The following is a 23,901-nucleotide window of genomic DNA, read 5'->3' as shown; positions in this document are numbered from 1 at the left end:
TCCTCTAAATTTCTAAAATATTTTCCTGCTCTGACTGTAAATAATAATTTTCTACCAACATCTAACCATCTACTTCCATCACATCTCATTGAGGAAGAAAAATATCTCATTAAACTTTAAGGAAATATTGCTGTTTTAATCTCAGATCCTCATGAACAGGACATTTTACAGCTGTAGACATGATGTGTCCCAATACTTTTGTCCACATAGTTTATAAACATCAATATTTCCTTAAAGTTTAATGAGAGATTTAAAATTATAGTCATGGATGAAAAACCAAAACCAAATTCAGTGTTGACAGAAATTCAGTCCAAACCATCTCTGAGTCATTTTATAAACAAAGATAACAATTGAACCCAAACAAACCAAAGCACTGATATCTATCCCATAATATAAAACTATATTCTGACATGAGTCATTATTGTTTTGTATCCCAGACCCTGTTAGAAAAGAAACACCTGGATTCAACGGGTCCACTACTACTACTTCTGTCCATATAGTGGACCTGCAGAATCCATATATAAACTCATATGTACATTACAAAACCAAACGTAATGATATAACAGGTTAATTCAGCTCAAGAATTGTAAAAGAAGCAAATGAGGAACAGACTCTGGCTCTGGTCTGGATCAGTACCATCACTAACAACAGTCACTATCCTTTCACTTTTCTTTGTTCTATCTTATTCTGAATGAAAAGAGATTTTTACACATTATACGGATCTTAGACATGTTCAGTCCATACATTAAAGGGTTAAATAGTGGCTGACATGTGAGCCAGTATGTCGACAAAAATATCCTCAACATATTGGGCACATTATCCAAATTAAACCTGCTCTGAACGACCTCAAAGAAACAACCAAAAGCAAAGTTAATGACTGAAGCCAGGTGGGGTGTACAGGTACTGACAGCTTTATGTCTGGTCTGTTTAGATCCAGAAAAACACACTTTAAGGATCCTCATGTAGGAGTAGAGGATGAAAAAAAGGGGATCAAGAATAACCAAAACAGTTAGGATGAGTCCATAGATGTTATTGACTGTGGTGTCAGAACAGGCCAGTTTAACTATAGAATAATTATGACAGTAGACTTTATGAATAATGTTTCCACACAGCTGTAAAGGAGCAGATAATGATATGAGGATAATCATTGTAATGAATGAGTATAACCACGACAGGGCAACGAGGAGGAAAACCTTATGAGACGTCATACGTGTGTTATAATGTAAAGGATAACAGATGGCCAAGTATCGGTCATATGACATGACGGCTAAGGTTGAACATTCAACAGTTGCATAACAGTAACCACAGGCAATCTGTAGGAAACAAAACGAAGCAGAAATAGTGTGAATGTCTTTAAGGATCTGAAACAGAAGGAGTGGAAACAGCCCAGTACTACCATAGAGTTCATTCACAAACAGACTGCACAGAAACAGGTACATGGGTTCATGTAAGCTCCTGTTCACACAGATAAGCACAATCAGAAGAACATTAACAGCAATGACTGAAAGATATAAAGACAGAACTAGAATAAAATACATGTATTTCAAAGTCCCAGTGTCGAAGTAGGCAGTGAGGTTAAAATATGAAACCTGTGAATAGTTTTTCATGATAAAGGAAAATGGATCCGAGCGTCAAACACATAAACCTTCTTCAGTTTCATGAACACCAGTAAATCTGTGCCAGTGTTTACCTGAGCCTGTTTAAAGTCAGTCAAATGCTGGTGTTCATAGATACTAAACAGTTCAGTCCCATGTGTGACTCCCACTGTCAGTCCCTGCAAACTGAGCTCAAACTCTCATTCGACTACTTTTAAAACTTCCATCTGCTGCAGTCGGACCTCAGTACTGAATGATGTCACTGACTGACCGAGTTCTGATTGGACCGCTGGACAAACACAACATGGTTCCTCCTGGTGGACTTCCTGTTGGGATGGGTTAGTCTAGTGGGACGCCATGAAGGACGGTGTTTTGACTGATGATCACAGAGAGAATGAGACAAATGTCCCTGCATCCTTTATTCTGTGAATGCATTTTAAAATCACGTTTTATCTCTGATGATTTTAATGATTTTATTCCCTTTTTTGACTTTAATGTAATTTCAGTGTCATTTTTTATGCCTTTGTAAAGGACTTTGAGCGACCCTGTGTATGAATAGTGCTATACAAATTAACTGGCCTTGCCTTACATGACCCTCCTCTGCTGAGGCTGCTGCCCCCACAACCCGGACCCAGATAACAGGATGAAGACGAGTATTTATATTTATCTAAATAGTCCTTTGTAAAACATGGAGGGATAAATATTGGTCTATTATTGAACAATAAGGATGGATCATCTACTTCACAGAGGGGATGATTTCATCCTATTTTCATTCATCTGCAGATTCATGACATTCACAGAAAGGTCAAAGCAGAACGCCATGACTTAGGATGAGAACGGGCTTGTCATTTCGTTTTCTAAATCTTTGATTATTTGGAATTCTTGTTGTATGAAGTAGGGATGCAACGGTACTTGGGAAAACCATGCACCGTTGGGTCTGCCCTGTACTCACCTGTATCTGCGTACATTAGACCCACAACCCAACCTGTCATTAAACCCATTGTCTCCACAGTAACTCACTTTTAAAGCCTTTATTTTTGGCCAAAACACACACCATCAGTAAATCTCTAATATGTGCTGCTCTATGCTGTCTGTGGACAGATGTAAACAGAGGTGAAGTTCACTTCACAGTAAAACAAACTGGTTGTAGATCAACCACAGTGAAATTAGATCATCATCATTAAATGTCCTGACAATTATTTTCAATCATGAATCTTTTATTTTTTCACTTCCTTGCCCGCTACCCGCCTGTATTTCCTTTAATTCTACCCTATGTGTGCACATGCCTGTTTTATACGACTGTATACAAGTAGTCAAGGAATAAGAAAGGGTTCTATTGTTCAGTAGAGAAAATGTTTTTTTATTCAGTACAGTGATATCATTTGTTCCGACTGGGAAATTCAGATTTTGCTGACGAGCAAAATAAAAATATAATTTGGGGAGAAAAAAACCCTGTTCTCTTTACGCACAAAATACGTCCTGAAACCAAACCGAAACCGTGGTCCAAGAACTGAGGTACAGACCGAACCATAGGGTACCTGTACCATTGCACCTCTAATATAAAGAGGCTTAGTGTATATTCATCTAAAATGGATGAAGGTATCAGATGATGGAGATATCCTGATGATCAGACCACACAATCATTTACCAGGTTTAATCAAAGCTTCAAAGTCAGAAACAAGTCGTACACAGGCATCGATCAAACAAAGCATCAATAACCAGGGTCTGACCATGAGCCCAGGTCTATCATCTAATACATGGAAAGAAACCAACACATGGAATACACAGTGAAAACTAGGACCCTTATAGAGACAGAAAAACACCAGGAGACAGGCTTCAGTCCAACCACCAACATGTCCATCCGTCTATGGCCTCCTCAGATTATAGAACATATTTTACACAATGTGAATCTCAAAGTCTAAAGATCCTACTGATGCAAAAGGTCTCAACAGTGAGGACACATGTACTGGTCAGTGCATCTGAAATGTGAGGGTTTGTTGTATTTTAACCTGATTTGACATTAAAGTAAACCATGATACAGGTGACAGTAGATGAATCAGAACCATGTGTTTACTTTTGTTTCTTTTAACTCAGTCTGAATAGAAAGAAATTTTTACATATTATACGGATCTTAGACATGTTCAGTCCGTACATTAAAGGGTTAAATAGTGGCTGACATGTGAGCTAATATAGCGACAGAAATATCCTCAACATATTGGGCACATTGTCCATATTAAACCTGCTCTGAACAACTTCAAAACAAGCCCCGAAGCAAAAGTTAATGACTGAAGCCAGGTGGGGTGTACAGGTACTGACAGCTTTATGTCTGGTCTGTTTAGATCCAGAAAAACACACTTTAAGGATCCTCATGTAGGTGTAAACAATGTAACAAAAGGGAACAAGAATTACCATAACAGTTAGGATGAGTCCATAGATGTTATTGACTGTGGTGTCAGAACAGGCCAGTTTAACTATAGAGTAATTATCACAGTAGACTTTATGAATAATGTGTCCACATCGCTGTAAAGGAGCAGATAATGATATGAGGATAATCATTGTAATGAATGAGTATAACCACGACAGAGCAACGAGGAGGAAAACCTTATGAGACATCATATATGTGTTATAATGTAAAGGATAACAGATGGCCAAGTATCGGTCATATGACATGACGGCTAAGGTTGAACATTCAACAGTTGCATAAGAATAAACACAGACAATCTGTAGGAAACAAAACGAAACAGAAACAGTGTGAATGTCTTTAAGGATCTGAAACAGAAGGAGTGGAAACAGCCCAGTACTACCATAGAGTTCATTCACAAACAGACTGCACAGAAACAGGTACATGGGTTCATGTAAGCTCCTGTTCACACAGATAAGCACAATCAGAAGAACATTAGCAGCAATGACTGAAAGATATAAAGACAGAACTAGAATAAAATACATGTATTTCAAACTCCCAGTGTCGAAGTAGGCAGTGAGGTTAAAATATGAAACCTGTGAATAGTTTTTCATGATAAAGGAAAATGGATCCCAGCGTCAAACACATAAACCTTCTTCAGTTTCATGAACACCAGTAAATCTGTGCCAGTGTTTACCTGAGCCTGTTTAAAGTCAGTCAAATGCTGGTGTTCATAGATACTAAACAGTTCAGTCCCATGTGTGACTCCCACTGTCAGTCCCTGCAAACTGAGCTCAAACTCTCATTCGACTACTTTTAAAACTTTCCATCTGCAGCAGTCGGACCTCAGTACTGAATGATGTCACTGACTGACTGAGTTCTGATTGGACCGCTGGACAAACACAACATGGTTCCTCCTGGTGGACTTCCTGTTGGGATGGGTTAGTCTAGTGGGATGCCATGAAGGACGGTGTTTTGACTGATGATCACAGAGAGAATGAGACAAATGTCCCTACATGGACAGATGAAGGACGGATCTGGGTCTGGAAGGATCCAGGTCTGAAAGGATCTGGGTCTGGTAGAACCCCTCAGAGGTCTTAGTGGAACCACCAGTCCTGCTGCGTCTTCCTCAGGCCGAGGGTTGAATAATGGCCTTGGACGACAGTTTGGAAACAGATGCTGAAAATGTCAGATTTAGGCCTGGAGATGTTTGGGAAATGGAGGAAAAAGATGAACAGAATCATGTTACCTCTTCTTCTCTTCTCCAAACATCTCCAGGATGACCATCTGGTGAAGTAACACTCAATGTCTGAAAGAACCACAGACTGCAAAAACATGTCAGCACCAACAACGTCAGCACCATGAGACCTTCACCGCAAACCGGTACCTGTTCTGGGTTTGCAGGGAGCTGAGGCATCAATAACATCACTGAGGCAGAGATGACCACGAGGTGGATCTGGATGTGGAGACTTGGTCCATGGGGTCGAGTAAGTGTCGCCTGGACATAAGCTGGCACAGATGTGGGGAAGGGTCCAGAAACATGTCAAAAGTATTCAAGGTCCCAGTGAGCACAGTGGCTGTAAATGGAAGAAGTCTGGACTCACTGGGACTGTTCCTGGAGCTGGAAAATCTGAGGGATCACAGTAGAAGAGCCTTAGTCAGGGAGGTGACCAGGAAGCTGATGGAGACTTTGACAGAGCTACAGCGCTGCTGTGTCGAAAGAAGAGAATCTTCCAGAAGGACAAACATTTCTGCAGCACTCCACCAATCAGACCTGTACTGAGGACTGAAGGACTGTCAGACCATGAGAAACTCAAGTGTCTGGTCTGATGGAACCCAGATGGAACTCTTTGGCCTGTGAATACTTATATGATTTACTACAGTTTGTATTATTTTTTGTATCGTTTGTTTCTTTATGCTGCACATTTTCTCATTTTCTTGCACTTTCTCCTTGTAGTCTTTTACTATGTTATTGTTTGACCCCTGCTGCTTAGACTTGGCACTGGTCTCTGTGTTTGTAATGGTGTATTTTAGTTGCAGGTTTACACAGTTTAGCTACAGTCTCTTAGCTAACTGGTTTTCACGCAGACATAGCATGACTAGGTATTTTCCACTGACCATTAAATATTGTTCTTTTTTTGTGTTTTCTTTACATGATTTGATTTGTGTGAGAACACTAAGTAGGTCAACCGAACCTTATTGCTGGTAGAATAAATAATTATCATAGGTCAAGCTCACTGTCAGGTTCCCTGTCCTCCTATCAGAGCACATAGTGGGTGGGATCTAGCAGGGGAGGAGGGGGAATGCATGCAGACCCACACGGACAGAAACAGGATTCGAGAGATGGATTAGGTACAAGAGACCGATAAGGAGTGAGTTGTTTCAAATGGCGCAGCTCACCATGTCCTATCTGGATAGATTTAGTTTAGTTTGTATTGTAAATACAGAAGACGGTGGCGCATAGTTGAGCGCTGTGTCTCATTGTTTTGAGCTGGAGCCTAGCTACTGTTATCTGGGCTACTAAGCTCACACTCCTAAGTGGCTAACTATTAGTCACTGACCTCCATCACACCGTGGCATTAAAGTGAGGATTTAGTGTGTTTAGATCAACGTGGAAGTTTTCTGAAAGCGCCTTGAGCTACCGGAACGCTCAGGGTTCCTCAGACAGCCGACAGGGAGCATACGCTACCTGATAGGGCCTCCAGATACCAGGCAGCTCCAGGTTCCTCAGGTGAGCCACGAGCTAAAGGAGCTGTGGAAGCAGGGTTGAAGGAGCGCGAGCCCTGACTGACTGACTGTGAGTTAAAGCTGTGGACTCCACTGATCCACAGTAAAGTCCACAGCTGTGCACTTTACTGATTCACTTTACAATACACACTTTGTTCAAATATGATCTCTGTGTCCACTCACTGGCTAGACTAGTTTGTGTATTTGTGTCAAGTGTATTGCATGGGTGGTTAAGCCTCACAGGTTATTCAAAAGGCTTAACAGATGAGAACCTAACCTAACATAACCCACTGACCCAGGTTACACTTATTACACTCCTCTGAGGGAAAAGAGGGCTTCATCCTGTTGCTGCCTTGACCAATGAATTTCCCCCATTGTGTCATCAGTAAAGTTAATCTCATCTAATCTGATCTCATTTAATGCAACCTAATTTAATCTAATCTAACAATAATAATGCATTGGATTTCTGTAGCTTTTCTAGGCACCCAAAGCGCTTTACATTATTGACCCATTATTCATTTGCTTTCACACTACCCCTCTGGTGGTGGTAAACTACATCTGTAGCAACTGTGCCCTGGGGCAGGCTGACAGAAGCATGGTGTGGCCCTTCCACCACCAAACATTCATACGTATTCATACACCACTGGAGGCAAGAAGGGTGAAGTGTCTTGCCCAAGGACACAATGGACTGACTAGGACAGAGCGGGATTCGAACCGGTCCTTCGGTTATTGGACGACCAGCTCTACCACCTGAGCCATGGCCGCCCTGATGTAATCTAGTCTAATTTAATTTAATGTAATCCAACTTAATCCAGTTTAATCTAATTTAATCTAACCTAAAATAATTTAATCTAATGTGATCTAATCTAATCTAATTTAATCTAATCTAATTAGGGATGCACCGATACCACTTTCCTCCAGACCAAGTACAAGTACTTCTATCAGAGTACTTGTCGATACCGAGTACTGATATGAGCATTTAATAATCTCATTACAGTTCTTAGTTCCTTTTGTAAATGTGCTTTATTGTCGTTGTCATTAGTCTGACTGGAACAAAGTGCTGCTACTGACATTTAATGTGTTGGAATGAGCGTTTCTCAATCAATCCACCAGGGGGCGCTGCTCTGAATTAACCATACTGGACAAATATGAAGAAAAGTAAAGTTTTATGAGAAGAAGAAGAAAGTCAGTAATAATAAACATGGAGACGACAGAGGTAACACTAATGTGTTACAAATGTTGCAGTGTTTTCACTGGTAAGGCTTAAAAGCGAAGCTTCAGGAGGCAGAGAAAAGAGAAATGAGCCGTAAATTTCATTTTCACTTCCACTGGTGGCGGTCCGCACCGCTCCGTACCCTCATAGTATTATAGGTTGTAAATTAATTGTTAATCGATCGATAAGGTCAACCAACTAATGATTAATGGATTAATCGATAATTTGCATCCCTAGTTCAGATGTAAAAATTCAGCATGAGCTTGACGAGACAACACGCAATGAGCGAGTGTATCAGCAACTCTTTGGCATTGATCAAACAAAGTATCAATAGCCAGGGTCTGACCACGAGCCCAGGTCTATCATCTAATACATGGAAAGAAACCAACTCATGGAATACACAGCAGGGTTCTTGCTAGCATCATTGAACGTCGGGGCCCCCGACACTGTCCCTGGGGGGGCCCCGATGCTGAGATTTGACCCATGACGCTGTCTTTCAACCAGCGTAGCGGTGTTTTGTGTGTGTGTGTGTGTGTGTGTGTGTGTGTGTGTGTGTGTGTGATTGTCCAGCGTAATGATAACGAGATTTGAATTTGAAAAAATATATTCCTTTGTCTTGGCACAAAGCACTGCAGACAGGAAATGAGAACAATAGAATCAGCACCCCTCTGTGTGCCTTGGTATTGTCTGACGCCCGCCCGGCAACATCACTTGCCTTATGCTCCCTTACAAAACTCGCGTCTTGTACGTGGTGCCCCTACGCTGTGAAAAAATCCTAGTGAGAACCCTGCACAGTGAAAACTAGGACCCTTATAGAGACAGAAAAACACCAGGAGACAGGCTTCAGCCCAACCACCAACATGTCCATCAGTCTGTGGCCTCCTCAGATTATTTATGTCATAATACTGGGAGGTCTCAGAGCATCTGTGTGTGTGTGTGTGTGTGTGTGTGTGTGTGTGTGTGTGTGTGTGTGTGTGTGTGTGTGTATGTCTGCACTGTTCTGAGAAATTGAGATGTTTTTCGCTGGCTAACTAACTGGGGGGCGGGGGGGGGGCATCTCCATTGAAATCTCGCTCCGTCATGTCAGTGATGCAAAGCCAGAAATGTCCATTTCTTCTCAGCTGCCCGTCTTCAGATCCATGTATTTTATTGAATTTCTCTGCAGAATTTATTTAGTTCTACTCCATAAATGGCATTGCCTTTTCTGTTTCCAATGATACAATAAATCAATCATTAAGCAATATGACATGCTTTTTTCATGAACTACGTATATAAACAATATTTAACTTTTATTGTTATAGACCCTATCAAAAGAGAAATTCAGGTTATAATCGCCACTTATTAATTAATCGTTAATTGATCGATAAGGTCAACCAACTAATGATTAATGGATTAATCAGTAATTTGCATCTAGGGCTGCAGCGATCAAATATTTTAGTATTCGAGTATTCTACTGAAAATTCCTTCGATTAATCAAGTAATCGGATAAAACTTATTTTTGGTTGGCTAAAGAGCAGTTATAAATACACAAGAGGAAATAAGGTATTTCACTTAATAATGAAGGACCAATTGGTTTCCTTTTTGTTTTTGATAATTAACAGTTTTTATTTCTTACATTCATATTGTGCATATACAACAAAATGTATTTTCTTGACTAAAAACATTTCCAGAGATGCAATTTGCAAATACAAATAAAAATAAATAGAACATAAATAAAAATAAATAAAATTTAATTACTTTCAACTCAGTATTTCTTGTAAGTATCAAAACTATAAGGCATTAATAAATTTAAAAAAGGGATAAACATTGCCTTTTAGTTGTGCAACTGAACTTTGGCAGCTTTAAGTTTCAGAATTTACCATTTATACAAAACAGGAATGTGTTGTGGCATAAAAGAGGGAAGAAGATTTGAATGGGAACTTGGAACGAATCCATGCATGAACACTTCTACACATTTCTGTTATATTCAGGAGAATCACAGCAATGACCCCCCACCTTATCTGTCTGTCTGATAAAGTATAACCCACCACACACACGTCCGGTTAATTGATGATTCACTTCATTTCTGCAAAAAGTAGTTGGATTTTGCCAAAATTCGGCTGTGACAAGGTAAGAGAAAACTTTCAGCAAGCCATGCACCATTTTGGCCATGCTTTTGGGAAATTAACTGTGCAAATCACTTGTGCACAGCTCACTGCCTAAATCTGTGCTTGTCACAGTCATAATAAACTATCCACATATTCGACAGTAGCCATAATTAACAGAAACCTAGCCCTCCACAGGACTAAGGTTATGTTAATCAGGTACATTAACGTTAATCTCATGGATTTGCCCTACGTTAATTTTATTTTATCTGGGGTCCTCCGCTCCATCCTGGATGTCTTATGAGAAGATGCTACTTCGGAGATGTGCTGTTGTGGTATGGAAGGGTCGTGTTACAACGGATACATGTCATTGTGTTCACCTTGCTGTTCAGTCTGAAAAGCTTCCACACTTTCAACATTTTCTGACTTTTTTATTGTTTTTTTTTTTTTTTGTGTGTGTCTTTCGTCATTGCTGCTGTATTCACTCGCCTGTTTATGCTCGCCTCTTCCATCTTCCTGCTGCTTCAACTGAACACTTCCACATCCTCCGTCATCTTCCTTTATGTGAGTGACGTAAGCGCGTTGTACCACATAAAGTAGTCTGTGCGAAATGCCATGCTATGAGCTTTGCAGTTAAATAAGTGATTCCTCGAGGCAGAGAAAATTCCTTGATCATTTTTTGTTATCGAGGTACTCGAATAACTTGAGGAATCATTTCACCCCTATTTGCATCCCTAATTAAGTTCCAAATACACAAATAAATGTACCAAACACTAATAAAAGTAGGTTTAGATAAATTTGAGCCCTTTAAAGTAAACCATGATACAGGTGACAGTAGATGAATCAGAAACATGTGTTTACTTTTGTTTCTTTTAACTCAATCTGAATAGAAAGAGATTTTTACATATTATACGGATCTTAGACATGTTCAGTCCGTACATTAAAGGGTTAAATAGTGGCTGACACGTGAGCCAATATAGCGACAGAAATATCCTCAACATATTGGGCACATTGTCCATATTAAACCTGCTCTGAAAGACTTCAAAACAAACCCCGAAGCAATAGTTAATGACTGAAGCCAGGTGGGGTGTACAGGTACTGACAGCTTTATGTCTGGTCTGTTTAGATCCAGAAAAACACACTTTAAGGATCCTCATGTAGGTGTAGAGGATGAAAAAAAGGGGAATAAAAACTACCATAACAGTCATGAGGAGTCCATAGATGTTACTGACTGTGGTGTCAGAACAGGCCAGTTTAACTATAGAGTAATTGTCACAGTAGACTTTATGAATAATGTTTCCACATCGCTGTAAAGGAGCAGATAATGATATTAAAATGATAATCAAAATAAAAGGGTAAAACCATGACAGAGCAACCAGGAGGAAAACCTTTTGAGACGCCATACATTGATTATATTGTAAAGGATAACAGATGGCCAGGTATCGGTCATATGACATGATCGCTAACAAAGTATATTCTACACATGCATAAGTGTGTCCGGTGTAAATTTGTAGGAAACAAAAAGGAGCAGAAACAGTGTGAATGTCTCTGAGGATCTGAAGCAGAAGAACTGGATACACTGCTGAACTACCGAACAGTTCATTCACAAACAGACTGCACAGAAACAGGTACATGGGTTCATGTAAGCTCCTGTTCACACAGATAAGCACAATCAGAAGAACATTAGCAGCAATGACTGAAAGATATAACGACAGAACTAGAATAAAATACATGTATTTCAAAGTCCCAGTGTCGAAGTAGGCAGTGAGGTTAAAATATGAAACCTGTGAATAGTTTTTCATGATTCTCCTTTTACTCCAAAAGCCTTATTAGGATGAAATATGATTAGAGAACAAAATTATATATTTCCAGTAATATTCATAATGGTCACACACTTCAGCCAACAGATATCAGCTACACAGTAAAATTACAACCTTAAACCCGGTAATTTAAAGGGTCCTGTGAAGAGGTCCTGAAGTTCAGGTTCAGGTTCCCATCTGAAACATACCCATTAACAAAATACTGTATAATATATGAACACACACAGAGGCCTGATTCATACACATCAACACATTCACAACAGTTTGAGTTTCAGCCTGTTGATGGGAGTCAGTTTGCCACACAACCCTACTCTTTTCATTCAGGCACTAAATACATGATAGAAGTATTTTACAGTTCATAACCACTCATTTACAGCTTTTCTCTGAGTCTAAATCCACATAAATCCACTTTCTGACACATCATGAAGATCATGCTGATAAAAGATTATCCATTCAAACGTTAAGCAACAACACAAGTGATTGGTTTCTGTGGTAAAGAAACATGGTATGAGGCAGGATGAAGTACATTTATCACAGATTCATCCACATTTGACTCATTAAACTTTAGATTCAAGAAAATAGATCCGAGTGTAAAACACATAAACCTTCTTCAGTTTCATGAACACCAGTAAATCTGTGCCAGTGTTTACCTGAGCCTGTTTAAAGTCAGTCAAATGCTAGTGTTCATAGATACTAAACAGTTCAGTCCCATGTGTGACTCCCACTGTCAGTCCCTGCAAACTGAGCTCAAACTCTCATTCTGCTACTTTTAAAACTTCCATCTGCAGCAGTCGGACCTCAGTACTGAATGATGTCACTGACTGACTGAGTTCTGATTGGACCGCTGGACAAACACAACATGGTTCCTCCTGGTGGACTTCCTGTTGGGATGGGTTGGTCTAGTGGGACACCATGAAGGATGGATCTGGGTCAGGAAGGATCTGGGTCAGGATCATTCAGGGTCTGGTAGAACCCCTCAGAGGTCTAAGTGAAACCACCAGTCTTTCTGAGTCTTCCTCAGGCCGAGGGTTGAATAATGGCCTTGGACGACATGAAGTTGAAAAGTGATTTCGTATTGTTTGTTTGTGCTCATGAACATCATGTATGAATTTTTCGTCATGAATGATAATTTGCTTTTAACCAGGCGTCAACTTGGATTCATTTTTGACCCCAGTTTTTGTCAAACTTTGGCAGTTTTGAAAATGATGACCAGTTAGAGGCCGATTGTCTTTAGAGGAAATGAAAACATCATCAACGTGGTCAGAGGTTAAAGGTTATGAAACACAACCAGATAATTTTGCATCTTCCATATCGAAAACTTTTATTGTTTTCGTCAGTCTGATAGAATGTCCATCCAGCTACTTAAGGCCGGGTGAGTTCTTCCCTGGATGTCAAAGTGAATCCTTTTCCATTGGTGGATCTTTGTAACAGTCAGTACTATATGGCAGTGTCTATTTCCACTGTACTGTGGCACGAAATATCCAGGGTCTGTAAGGTCCAATGTGGTCTCCAGGGTCTGTAAGGTCCAATGTGGTCTCCAGGGTCTGTAAGGTCCAATGTGGTCTCCAGGGTCTGTAAGGTCCAATGTGGTCTCCAGGGTCTGTAAGGTCCAATGTGGTCTCCAGGGTCTGTCAGGTCCAGTGTGGTCTCCAGGGTCTGTCAGGTCCACCTGTGCATGAACAGTGAGTGGACCTGCTTTGTTTGGTTCCATGAAGTAATGGAACTAATGTAAGGAATGATGTTCAAAGGGGTCATGTAGATGTGGACAGGGGTCTGGACCAGCACGCATGGGGGTCGGTCGAATGTTCAAATGTTCTAAAATGCATGTTTTTGTCAAAAATGGAATTATTATCATTATTTATTTTAATATATTTTATTTATTTATTTTTGCAATATATTAGAAAGGAACCAAATAAAGTAATTTCATTGACCTTGATTTTCTACATGACAATCAAAAAAACTGAAGAAATTTACAAAAGTAATAAAGTCTTGGTTTAAATTTTTGTTTTCAGAGTATTTCTATGAGTGAACTATGAAGGCTTAAGAGAGTCGGTTCATTTGTTTCCCAAGTGGCTCCTCAGTTGTTGTTTTATTTTCTTGTTTAAATTAATTTATCACCAAAAACATGTCAAATTATGTGTAACATGGATCACTAATGTATAAAACATACATTATATCAAATGTTTATTATCTATATGGTTTATGGAACAGAGAGCAAAAACATTTTAATGTACAAAAACTCTCTTTTATCTATTTATTTTTTTACAGCTCAAGTTGATGAAATACAAAAAATGTTAGAAAAGAAAAAACTATAAGAAAAACTTGACAAAGGGGAACTGAAATTTTCAAGAAAATTAAGTGTTGAACAAACATAAAAAGTCAATGTATCTGTGTTAGAGGGGCGCATCTGTGGAATAATCTGGATCAAAATTTAAAAATGTCTTCTCTCAATTTGTGTATTTAGAAGGATGTATAAATCCAGTATAATAACAAAATATAGAACATTATCTGAATAAGTAAATATCTAGTTATAATATGCATAAAATAATATATTACAATTATTAATTGATACAGACTGTCATGATTAGGAGATATCAAATTTATTAATGATTGTATTTGTAGTAAATATTTAAAGTGCATATGAATATTATAGTTTCTATTAAAAATGGTTCATTATGTAGGTGAGGTGACTGAAAAAAAGTGCATGTGAATGGTTTGTACGGATGCTTTGTGTTATTGTAAAAATATACAGAAAAAAGTGTGTTAACAAAGCAAAGGAAGCTAAATTCATTTATTAGTTTGTAAAAAGGGGGTGGAGTCTATGTTATACTTCTTCCCACTCCTTTTCGAGCACTGAAGAATTTTGTTTGACCATGTTGTATGGTTCTGTGTTATCTGATGATTCTATGAGCTCGAAATAAAATGAAACTAACTGACATTACAACATTACAATATGTTACGTTTTTCAATGACAGACATGACAGCGATGACTGTAAGATTTATAGAACTGTGTTTATTTGTTACATTAAAGGTGTCATTGTCATCAACAGCTGTGGAATCTAGACAGGCACGGATTTTTCATGTCTGTTAGAAAAGCTGTGGAGGCTGATCTAGACACCACACAACATACGTTTACATAAGACACGGATTTTGGACATTTTCAGTCCGTACAGTAAAGGGTTAAACAACGGCTGACATGTTAAGAAATATAACGACAGTAAAATGTCCAACATATTTGGTACACCACTCATATAAAACCTACTCTGTAGGATTTGGAAACAACAACCAAAAGCAAAGTTTAGCAGCGAAGCCAGGTGAGGTGTACAGGTGCTGACAGCTTTATGTCTGGTCTGTTTAGATCCAGAAAAACACACTTTAAGGATCCTCATGTAGGTGTAGAAGATTAAAACAGAAGGAACAAAGATGGAGATGACGATGTAGATAAGTCCGTAGATGTTATTGACTGTGGTGTCAGAACAGGCCAGTTTGACTATAGAGTAGTTTCCACAGTACACTTTGTTAAGAATGTTCCCACAGAGCTGCAAAGGAACACTCAGGGAAACCAGAATAACTATCGCAAAAACAGGGAACAACCACGTTACAGCGATAAGCACAGCTACTTTAGCAGACGTCATATGAGTGTTGTACTGCAGAGGATGGCAGATGGCCAGGTATCGGTCATACGACATGACGCAGAGATTTAATATTTCTACACAGGCATAAGAATAAACACAGAAAATCTGTAGGAAACACAGTGAAAAAGAAACCGTGTGAACATCTTTGAGGATCTGAAACAGAAGGAATGGAAACAGCCCAGTACTCCCCAACAGTTCATTCACAAACAGACTGCACAGAAACAGGTACATGGGTTCATGTAAGCTCCTGTTCACACAGATAACCACAATCAGAAGAACATTGGACACAACAATTAAAGCATATAAACACATAACAATGATAAAATAGCAGTATTTCAAAGGGCCAGTGTCAAAGTAAGCACTGAGTGTGAAATATGTGACCTGTGTTGAGTTTATCATGATCCTCCGTCCTCATTCAGTCACAGGATCGACCACGCACATCACATTTTCTAGAACAATCTGTAAAGTCTGGTCCACCTGTGAACCTTCGCTCTCTGATCCGACTGAAGCTGGAAACAAATAGAGTTTCTGATCAATGGAAAGAAAAAGAAAAGCAACAAATTCACCACATTTATCAAGCTGAGGTCAAACGTTCAGTAACACAGTTCATGTCATTGTGAGTTTGTCGAAGCAGCTCCTACTGCCTCATCTGAGCTCAACTCTGATTGTCTTCCTTTTAAAGTCCCACACACTGATCTCACAACAACCACTGATACTGAGACCAGCCCACGTCAACACAGAACACACAGCGAGCAGAGGCATCAGCCAATAGGGCTTCAGTCCAGCCCACCAATCAATAGAGATGCACCTGATCATTACACTGTTGGAAAACACCAGTGAATATTAACCCATAAAGACCCAAACATCCAAAATCATTCATACATATAAAATGTTTAATACCTGTTGATCCATTTATTCTATTAATGCATGTAAATAATTGGTGTAAAATACAGTTCTTCATCTTTTCATGGTCATCAGATATGACCCATTTGAATGTTCAGAGGCTCCGTAGTTACCATGGAAACATGTCATCTTCAACAACATTGATTCACCAGTAAAACCCATGGAGTTGGATCAGTGACAGTGGATGGACACACTGGGTTTATGTTCAGTTAATGAGAGATTTTTCAGAGAAAAAAAGAAACTTTTTCTTCAGTTTTCTCTGTTTTGGATATAATAACCCTCAGCTTTAATCTGAGCTTACTGAACGTCTACGTCAGTGTTTTTCAACCTTGGGGTCGGGACCCCATGTGGGGTCACCTGAAATTTCTAGTAATTGATTTAAAAAAAAAAAAAAAAACTAATAAAAAATATATGGTGAGTTGAGAGAGACAATCACATAAATAAAAGACCTGACAAACTGTGAAGCTGAAACTGAGGCACTGTGGTTCTGTTTCTGTGTCAAATGTTCATTGTGGTCAGGTTCAGATGCTGCAGCTCTTTCATAATTCATAGTTTGAGTTCTTGTTTGTTCAGTATTAATTGTCAACCTTGTAATTCCAAGCTGGACTGACTGTACATATCCTGACCAAAGGAAAATCCAACTCTCACTTTGTGCAGTAATCTACACCTGGATTTTCTGCCTCCGTCCACAGTAATATACATTATATAGACTAAATGTCCTGTAAAATTAACATTTATGTGCAACATAGTATAGCAAACTATTACATGATCAAAAACAAATTAATTTTAGCAAAAAACTGTCTCTATTTTGAATGTCTATATTCATACATATATATTCATATAGGTGGTGTGATTGTAGGTTCAGTTGTGTGGGAATGGTTGCAGTTTGAAAATGGCCCTATTCATTTCAGATTGGACAAATGCGGTTGGTTTTTCACAAGTTTAACAAAATCCATGCATCGGACCGTTAACACAGGTCACAGCACATCTGTGAGACCAGGCAGAACATTTTTGCAGTAATATGTTTGGGTCTGTTTCCAAAGCTCTGGACCACATTTTTTGTCAGTTTCGTGATAATAATAATAAGTCAGTCACTTGGTCATAATAATAAATAAATAAATCATCCAGGATTCATTTGGCTTTCTACCTTCAGGACCTTCTGCTGAGGAACATCTATATGTGATGCTGCATCCACTAGGCTTCACGGTGGAGATGGTGCATTTAAGGTCAAACGTAGCGTCTACTGTGATGGACATCAACTTCATCCTGGTCTCATCAGACCTGAGAGCCTTATCCCAGTCAACCTTGGATTCTCAACTGCCTCTGGTCCAGATTTTTCATGATTTCATCCTCTTGGAGTTTTGACTAGTGAAGCACTAGGCTGACAGTGTCTCCATCTCCATCTGGTCCTGTGGATCTTGGTGTCCTCCTCACTGGAGTCCTCCTTCATTTACATGTGTCTTATTTGTTCCATGTCTTCATGATGGACTTGACTGAACTCCAGGAGATGTTCATGGACTTGGACATGGTCTTGTGTTCATCTCCAGCCTCATATTTTTCAATTACCTTTTCTCTGGTCTTTTTGGAGTGTTCATGGGTGTAACTGATGAACCAGAGACTGGACCTTCCAAACTCAGGTGTCAGCACTTTTAAGGATTTTTAATGACATATTTTTAGCAACTGACTCTGGGACCTTTGTCATCCATGTGCTTTTAGATCTGATCATCTGATTCATTGGACCATAGTAGGGCTGCACGATATTGGAAAAAACTGACACTGCGGTTTTTTGTTTTTAACCCTGCATAACCCAAATATTGCAATATGAAAAATAGGACCAATGGCCCTGTAGCTTATCGGCCAAATGAAAAGCTTTGGGAAATGTATTGAAATGCCATTTATTCTCACCCAGTTCTGTGTATTTATTCTATTACAGAAATAGCCCATGTTTTGGTCACATTCCAATCAGATCTGTAAAAAATTCAAATTCCAACTTGATATCATTGTTACTTACTGATTTATTGGATCAATCCACTTCCTATCTGTTATAATGGGGAAATTTTTCAAAGTCGCACCAAATCCAGAATCAGATCCGGATGGAAATAATTTCAATACCATGTGTTGACATCATCATAAAGAAGCTGTATACCAAGTTTGAAGTCAATCGGAATTGTAGTTTCGGAGAAGAAGACAATTGAAATTTTTGCAACGGACGACAGACGACGACGACGGACGCTGCATGACGACAATAGCTTATGGTCTGTCAGCTGGTAAGCTAAAAACTACTCTGGAGGAAATAATATCTGTGCGGTGCCGACGTAAACGGTCAAACAAATTAGTTGTGTTTCATCTTGTTGTGGCAACAGGTGGAAGACACTGTTGACACAGAACACGTGTTTCAGTTTCATCCTTCTTGTAGCTCAGGGGTGTCAAACTCAGATCCTCGAGGGCCGGTATCCTGTATGTTTTAGATGTTTCCCTTTTCCAGCACACCTGACGGTCGTTATCAGGCTTCTGCAGAGTTGGATGATTTGCTGATCATTTGAATCATGTGTGTTGGAAGAGGGAAACATCTAAAACATGCAGGACACCGGCCCTCGAGGATCTGAGTTTGACACCCCTGTTGTAGCTGAATAATTCCAGATAACTGACGTTGCTTTTCTTTTTTTGGCGCCAAGTCTTCGTTTTTGGCCATTTTGTCTTGTTCGTTGCTCATTTTTCAATGTTGTTACCAGTGACTCACTCCATGTGCAGGGGCGTGGTCTGCTTCGGCAAACTGATTAAGAACGATTGTGATTGGTGGATCGCTGTGTGCAGTGTGTGTCAGGTACCCAGGTTGAAATCAGACGAGAACACGTTGAGTTCATTTGCCTCCTACATTGCAGGACCTGCGATGTGACTATTGTGCACACGTTCATTGCGATGACGATGCTCAAACGATATATTGTGCAGCTCTAGAACGTAGTATTCTCATTTCTCACCTTGAGTGCTGGGTGGGCATTAACGGTGCAGTTCCGGGTTGGTTTCATTCCTACCTGTTGGACAGTATTGGCTTTGATGGTCCTCTCCCCCAAGGGGTGCCACAGGATTCACATCTTGGGCCCTTGCTCTTTTCAGTCTACCTGCTCTCTTTGGGTTCTACACTGATGAAACATGGCATTTCATTCAATTCTTATGCAAATGATTGTCAACTTTATCTACCGTTGATGAACTATGAGGCATAATCTGTCCAACTATTACTTGAATCTCAAAATTACATTGAAGTGTGAATGGCATTAACATTCTCAAGGGGGTGGGGGTTATGGTGTGGGGGCGTTCTTCAGGGGTTGGGCTTGGGCCCTTAGATCCAGTCAAAGGAACTCTAAGTGCATCGTTAGGATGAGACATTTTGGACAATTTCATGGTCCTTCTTTGTGGGAACAGTTTTACGGATGGCCCCTTCCTGTTCCAACATGACTCATACCTGAGAAAAAAACAACGCCCACCAAGACGTGGATGAGTGGGTTTGTTGTGGAGGAACTGGACTGGCCTGACCTCAGCCTGGTAGAACCCCTCTGGATAGATTAGAGTGGAGACTATGATCCAGAACGTCTCATCCAGTACCAGTACCAGAACTCATAAATGCACTTGTAGGTCAGGGGGGTCAAACTCATTCTAGTTCAGGGGCCACGTTCACCCCAGTATGACCTGAAGTGGACTGGACCAGTAAAATAATAACAGTGAAAAAAGTCCAATTAAATTATGATCATGTTTACATCTCGGAAGTTTCGTTAAAAATCTGAATAACCTGAACAATTTCAAATGTCTTAAGAAAAACAAGTGCAATTTATCAGTTTATGATTTACACATGTACATTACAAGTTACAGAGGACAGTGAATCTACACATACACTAAACATTTATTAACAGGCAGAATATTGATAAAACTGCATTTACTTCTCTTAAGACAACTCAGGTTGTTCATATTTGTTCAGGTTATTCATGTTTTTTGTAAAAGGATAGTTTGCAGTAACACGTGGACACATTTGGTGTTCAACAGTTTCTGTCACGTCAGCAGAGTAACTTATATGCATGTATTAGACGTATTTGAGTAGGTATTTATAAGCACTTAACATTATGTAGAACAAAATTTGGAGAGATTAAATTTTTAGTTGAAGAATGTCAAATTGCTGCTCGGTAACACGTCGACTTGAAACAGACATCAACTTTTTCAGCTTTATGCAAACATTCAAAACATGCGGTTCTCGACAAATTGATATCAAGTAGAACAAAACCTTTTAGATATTATGCTCAACTATGCTGAAGATAAATTTTGGAGTAAAATATTGAAAAGTCTGTGTTTTATTGACTTGAGAATGTGGTCAGACATGGACAGGCTGCCATAGTCACATGTGGACGACTCTTGACCATCGTATGCATCACTCAAAATGCATCAAACGATCATTACTTTCTGAAAGTTTCACTCAAATATCTGAATTATAAGGAACTTTAAAATTAAGAAGCAACTCACAAATGTTCAAACTTATAAATATCAATAATCTTCACAAAATAATGAAAATCTAATACTTATCATCTATATAATCAACAGATTGAGTACATTTTCAAATTTTTTAGATATAATTTTTAGCATCAAATTCGAGCTATGGCTATGGTGTAAAAAGTACAATCGATAAAATCGATTGTAACTGTTTTCTGCAAGTGATATTTTCAAAAGAACAGTTTCATAAAACAGAGATCTTTAGCTAAAACATTAGCTCACTGGATAAATGATGTGTGCAAATGTACTTTTTCATGTTGATGTTGACTTTCGTTTGACCCTAATGTAAACAGTTCGATGTAATTTTACTTTTTTACACCAAAACAAAGACAAAATTTGTGGTTGTCATTATTTATAGGTTATTATGATAATTTTTTACTGCTCTGACCCACTGGAGACCTAATTGGCCTGTGTGTGGAACCTGAATTAAAATGATTGTTAATATCTTCAGTGTAATTTTTGCATTATTTAAATTCAACCCACAGGCCAGGTTGGACCCTTCGGTGTGCCGGATTTGGCCCCCAGGCCGCATGTTTGACCCCTGTGTTCTAAAGGAAGGGTCAAACATTCACAGAAACCTGGTGGAAAACCTTTAAAAAAGAGTTGAAGCTGTTATCGCTGCATAGGGTGGAACCACTCCATATGAACCCCTCCAGATTCAGCCTAAATCATCAGGTTTCAAAGCAGGTGGTGTTTGATGAAGCCACTGATCATTTTGCTCCAAATAAATCCAGACGTGTCAGATGTGAAACATATTGACCAGATGTTGCAGTTCTACATGTTCTTCTTCTATGTGTTCCTTTGTGTCAACTGTATAATCTGCACATAAATATAATGGGGAAAATATCCTCTTATTTGTTTGTTTGAAAAATGATCAAAATTGTTATTACTATTCTTTATTTCTTTTAATAAATACATCTATGACTTTATTTGTATTATTGTGATTGTTAGAACTGCTGTGTCCAGGAGGAGGTGCCAAAACCCTAATCTTAGCTCAGGCACCAACATGACCAGAGTTGTGTTGATATGAATACTACACCCTAACCTCACATCAGAATCAAACTCCATTAAATGTACATTTCAATGTATTTGTAAGTGAGCATTTATCACCCACTGACAGGCATCATTACCATGAAATAATCAGTGATTTTACAAGTTTGCATTTAATTCCTTCAATGATTTAAGGTTCATTTTTAAGACAAAATGAAAACAATCATGCAGCTTCAGGAAAGATAAGTTGCTCAAACTGTACTACTTTAAGAAAAACCTGACACATTTACATTGGAATCCAACTTTATTAAAGCAATTTACACAAACACATGCACATTAAAAAGATTATACAGATGTTATTCTTGTGAACATTACAGATGCCATATTTTTCTTTTCACTGAACCTTAGCACGTCTGTTGAGTTCATGATGTTTACCAGAACGCAGATTATTACATGTGTTGCGTATTTTGGACATTTTTAATCCATAAACCAGAGGGTTAAATATTGGTTGACAAATTAAAAAGTGCACTGATAGAAATATTCTCAGCGTATGTGGCACATGGTTCATGTCCAACCTGCTGCTTATTATATCAAAAACACATCCGAAAACAAAGTTTATCAGTGAAGCCAGGTGAGGTGTACAGGTACTGACAGCTTTATGTCTGGTCTGTTTAGATCCAGAAAAACACACTTTAAGGATCCTCATATAGGTGTAAACGATTAACATGACAGGAACACACATGGAAATGAACACATTAATGAGTCCATAGATGCTAATGACTTTGGCGTCAGAACAGGACAGTTTGATAGAGTAATTATTACAGTAGACGTTGTTGATGATGTTTCCACACAGATGTAAAGGTGAACTTAGAGAAATACCAACAGCCATCACAAGAAAAGGGAAACACCACATTAGAGTAATAAGTACAGACATTTTAGTCGAAGTCATAAGTGTGTGATACTGCAGAGGATGACAGATGGCCAGGTATCGGTCATAGGACATGACGGCTAAAGTAGTAAATTCTCTACATCCATAAGAATAAACACAGAATATTTGTAGGAAACACAGTGAAACCAAAACAGTATGAAGGTCTTTGAGGAGCTGAAACAGAAGGAATGGAAACAGCCCAGTACTACCAAACAGTTCATTCACAAACAGACTGCACAGAAACAGGTACATGGGTTCATGTAAGCTCCTGTTCACACAGATAAGCACAATCAGAAACACATTAGACAGGATTATTAAAACATACAAACACAATATGATAGTGAAGTATAAGTACTTTAACATCCCAGTGTCAAAGTATGCACTGAGTATAAAATATGAAACCTGTGTCGAGTTAGTTATCATATCTGTGTGTAGATTATTCAAACAGTTGTTAATATTAGTGAGAGTTCAAGGAAAGAGTGAAAACATGACAACTGAGATTAAAAAACCCACAGAGCATCATCATGAACTGAAGGATCTGTGAAAACGAAAGCAACAAGAAAGAAACCAGAGGATGTACTATAACATAGTGTGACATTGTGTGGATGTGTTCACCTGTCCTGTCATAGTGGGTCTGAGTCCTGATCTGATCCACTGAACCTGGTCCTTTAAACCAGTTCAACTCACACAACTAATGAACCAGTGACGTCAAAGCACAGACTCATCAGCAAGAGACCACAAACACAGCTCCACCTGTACACAAACCACTGAACCATGGTCAGACCTTTATGCTCACATGGAGAAGACATGGAGAGAGGAGAGGTGCATGATGGGAGTCCAACACAGCCTTGGATTATGGGTCTGAAACTAGTGATTAGTGATTTATTCTGAACATGCAATGAAGTTTAAGATATATGCGAACAAGCAAAACATACATAATAATACAAATATCAACAATCATAACAATCTTAGAAGAACAGCACAATAGTTCCATTTACATTTAGCTGAACAGGAGTGAGAAGAAGTGCAATTTATTTAATCCCTCTCCCTAAAATATAAGTAATATATATGT

At 38.9% G+C, this 23,901-nt stretch overlaps 5 protein-coding genes across 5 annotated transcripts; all 5 read right to left on the bottom strand.

Annotated features, from left to right (window-relative positions):
- Nucleotides 1–677: 677 nt before the first annotated feature.
- Nucleotides 678–1,607, bottom strand: LOC115431185 (olfactory receptor 142-like). Its single transcript, XM_030151417.1, has one exon. It carries the CDS (start codon nt 1,605–1,607, stop codon nt 678–680), a length of 930 nt encoding a protein of 309 aa, XP_030007277.1.
- Nucleotides 1,608–3,735: 2,128 nt separating this feature from the next.
- Nucleotides 3,736–4,610, bottom strand: LOC115431773 (olfactory receptor 11A1-like). Its single transcript, XM_030152421.1, has one exon. The coding sequence runs from the start codon at nt 4,608–4,610 to the stop codon at nt 3,780–3,782; it is 831 nt and encodes a 276-aa protein (XP_030008281.1). The 3' UTR covers nt 3,736–3,779.
- Nucleotides 4,611–10,892: 6,282 nt separating this feature from the next.
- On the bottom strand, nt 10,893–11,822 carry LOC115431184 (olfactory receptor 142-like). The gene has a single exon (XM_030151416.1). It carries the CDS (start codon nt 11,820–11,822, stop codon nt 10,893–10,895), a length of 930 nt encoding a protein of 309 aa, XP_030007276.1.
- A 3,128-nt stretch (nt 11,823–14,950) lies between these two features.
- LOC115431767 (olfactory receptor 11A1-like) lies at nt 14,951–15,874 on the bottom strand. Its single transcript, XM_030152413.1, has one exon. The coding sequence runs from the start codon at nt 15,872–15,874 to the stop codon at nt 14,951–14,953; it is 924 nt and encodes a 307-aa protein (XP_030008273.1).
- Nucleotides 15,875–22,295: 6,421 nt separating this feature from the next.
- On the bottom strand, nt 22,296–23,252 carry LOC115431183 (olfactory receptor 11A1-like). The gene has a single exon (XM_030151415.1). It carries the CDS (start codon nt 23,250–23,252, stop codon nt 22,296–22,298), a length of 957 nt encoding a protein of 318 aa, XP_030007275.1.
- Between the last annotated feature and the right edge of the window lie 649 nt (nt 23,253–23,901).

Source organism: Sphaeramia orbicularis, chromosome 13, assembly GCF_902148855.1.
Source record: "Sphaeramia orbicularis chromosome 13, fSphaOr1.1, whole genome shotgun sequence".
NCBI classification, from domain to species: Eukaryota; Metazoa; Chordata; class Actinopteri; order Kurtiformes; family Apogonidae; genus Sphaeramia; species Sphaeramia orbicularis.
This window is presented reverse-complemented; position numbering and strand designations above follow the sequence as displayed.

Excerpts from the sequence above, each read along its gene's own strand:
- LOC115431185 (XM_030151417.1), bottom strand. The coding sequence starts at position 1,607 with ATGAAAAACTATTCACAGGTTTCATATTTTAACCTCACTGCCTACTTC.
- LOC115431773 (XM_030152421.1), bottom strand. The coding sequence starts at position 4,610 with ATGAAAAACTATTCACAGGTTTCATATTTTAACCTCACTGCCTACTTC.
- LOC115431184 (XM_030151416.1), bottom strand. The coding sequence starts at position 11,822 with ATGAAAAACTATTCACAGGTTTCATATTTTAACCTCACTGCCTACTTC.
- LOC115431767 (XM_030152413.1), bottom strand. The coding sequence starts at position 15,874 with ATGATAAACTCAACACAGGTCACATATTTCACACTCAGTGCTTACTTT.
- LOC115431183 (XM_030151415.1), bottom strand. The coding sequence starts at position 23,252 with ATGATAACTAACTCGACACAGGTTTCATATTTTATACTCAGTGCATAC.